General features: G+C 23.7%; 1 protein-coding gene across 1 annotated transcript; it reads left to right on the top strand.

Annotated features, from left to right (window-relative positions):
* Window positions 1-168: 168 nt before the first annotated feature.
* Window positions 169-1,904, top strand: LOAG_14634 (hypothetical protein; the record flags this gene model as incomplete). Its single annotated transcript, XM_003150128.1, has 3 exons — window positions 169-323; window positions 1,095-1,149; window positions 1,578-1,904. 3 exons carry the CDS (start codon window positions 169-171, stop codon window positions 1,902-1,904), a joined length of 537 nt encoding a protein of 178 aa, XP_003150176.1.
* Window positions 1,905-2,430: the final 526 nt, after the last annotated feature.

Genomic DNA, 2,430 nt, shown 5'->3' with positions numbered 1-2,430 from the left:
ATATATATATATATATATATATATATATACAGATCTATCTATCTATCTATTTATCTAATCTATCTATCCATCTATCATTTATCTTACTCATTTAACATTGCTTCCATAATTGCTAGAATGAATAATTATCATTGTTTCTATGATAATTTCATTTTTCAGTTATTACAAATGAATTTTAATGATTTGTTTATTTACCATCAATATAGGATAAAGCAACAAGAACGAGCAGATGAATACCGTAATGAAGTGGAAGCGATGAAACGACGAGTTCAAGCACGAGCGCTTATTGTCGAACAACAAGAAATGCTAATTAAAATGCAGCGGTATTTGTATTTCTTTAATTTATTTATTACTTCTTGATAAGGTTTCTAATAAAAATAATAATAATAATAACAATTCCATTTTCTTTTTATAAAGCAACAATTACTTAAATTTATTAGCTAAATTTAAATATTATAAGTCAATTTTGTATGGTAAAACAAAACTATCAAAGTGAGTTAAGATTTAGCAATAATATAATTGATAAAATGTTAAGTTGTAAATCATTTTCAATAAATTTTATAATTCATATTATAAACATTTTCGAGAATCTGTAAAATAAAAGATCATAACATGACATATTTAATTCATTTCTTCAAATGTCATCTATCGGTGAAATGAAACGAAAGAATTCTTCATGTGATGATCATTTTTTTTTTAGTTGCTATTAATTATTTTAATTATCAAAGGGTAAGAAATTTATGTTAATAATTGTTATGATTATCTATTAATGATGTTGAATTAAAATGCTATAATTTAAAGAAATTTTTGATTTTTATTATTTGTTACATGTCCTTTTTTGTTCCTTTTTACTACATTTTCCTATAATTTAGAGAAATTAAAATTAATAAAAGTTAGATTATGATATATTTGATCCTTCACTTCAACTAACATCTATCAGTGATATGAAATGAGAGAATTTTTATTTTAATAAATGAAATGATAATAAGTTATATTGACGAGTATTTTTTTTTTTAAATGAATAAATTTCAATGTTAACTTCTCTTCTACCTATTACCATATTAAACTTTTCCTGAAATAAACAAAAATTTAAGATTTGAACGAAAATATAAGGAAACCATAATGGGAACACGAAGTAAAACACAAAAAGTTAGCAAACAAATTGAATATCGAAATGAATTGAAGAAAAGAATGATGATGACTAGTAGTATCGATCAACAATCATTGATAATTTCAACATTAAAAGTTGAATAACAATAAGATGGTATGTTATCTTCGAATATCATTTTATTATTTAGATAGATAAACATGAAATTATAAATAAGAATTGATTACTAGATTGTTTTGTTAGGAATTTCAACTAAATCCGTAAATAATCCTTGATTAATCTTTGACCAACTTGACCTTTGATTAATCCAAAGTAATCCAGAATTGACAAAGTAGTTTAGGATAGGATAAGCCTAACATTATGTTACAATTTCGATTAGCAATATTTTTTTGAATTTTAATATTTTATATTAAAATGAAAATTTATATATTTTAATACATGCATGATATTTTATGGTATATATTTTTAGCAAACTTCTAAAACGGAAGCCAATAACGATAGTTTGTTTATATCAGATAGTGCAGATAAAGGAAAAGAAGAAGATGATAACGAAGGTGATGATAATGAAGATAGTGATAATAATAATGGTGATGATGATGATGATGATGTTGATTATTATGAGGGTAGTAATGACAGTGATGATAATGATGGTGATGATAATTATGATGATGATGGTGACAATGATGGTGGTGGCAGTGATGATGATGAAGATGAGGAAAGCGAAAGTGAGAATGACTCCTTTGAAGAGATTTCTATATCCGGGTCAAAAAATAGTACAAGTTCATTGGAGAACTAGGAATTTGATTTTTTAACAATGAAAAAGAAAAAAGGATGACAGTTTATTTCGATTTAAATCATTCTAATTAATCAATTTGACGGAAATATTTTTTTTTTTTTTTTTTTTAAATTTGATTAACACTGCCATCGATAGTTGTATATTTATGATGAATAAAATTCTCACTAATTTCATCTGTAATTGATATTTTTATTATCTGAATAATTTATAAACCTCAAATTTTGACTAAAGATGATTCAATTTTTTTTTTTTTTGAATTACTCACATTCTTCATCCTGTTACCGGGAAAAAAAGAAAAGCAGAAATAGTTAATAAGATAGTTTGGCTATTTTGCAAAAAGATAAAAAGCAATGAGAAAAAGAAAATCAAATTACTTTCATTATACTTATTGGTGAGCTCATATTGTTTTAACCCCTTTTTTCATAGAAATTACTTGGAAGCTATGTTACCTCATTGGTGTATTATTATTGTTATTATTATTATTACTATTATTATTATTATTATCATTATCATTATTATTATTATT

This window comes from Loa loa, assembly GCF_000183805.2.
Source record: "Loa loa unplaced genomic scaffold supercont3.407, whole genome shotgun sequence".
Classification (NCBI taxonomy): domain Eukaryota; kingdom Metazoa; phylum Nematoda; class Chromadorea; order Rhabditida; family Onchocercidae; genus Loa; species Loa loa.
Note: the sequence above shows the minus strand (reverse complement) of the source record. Positions and strands in the feature narration are given on the sequence as shown.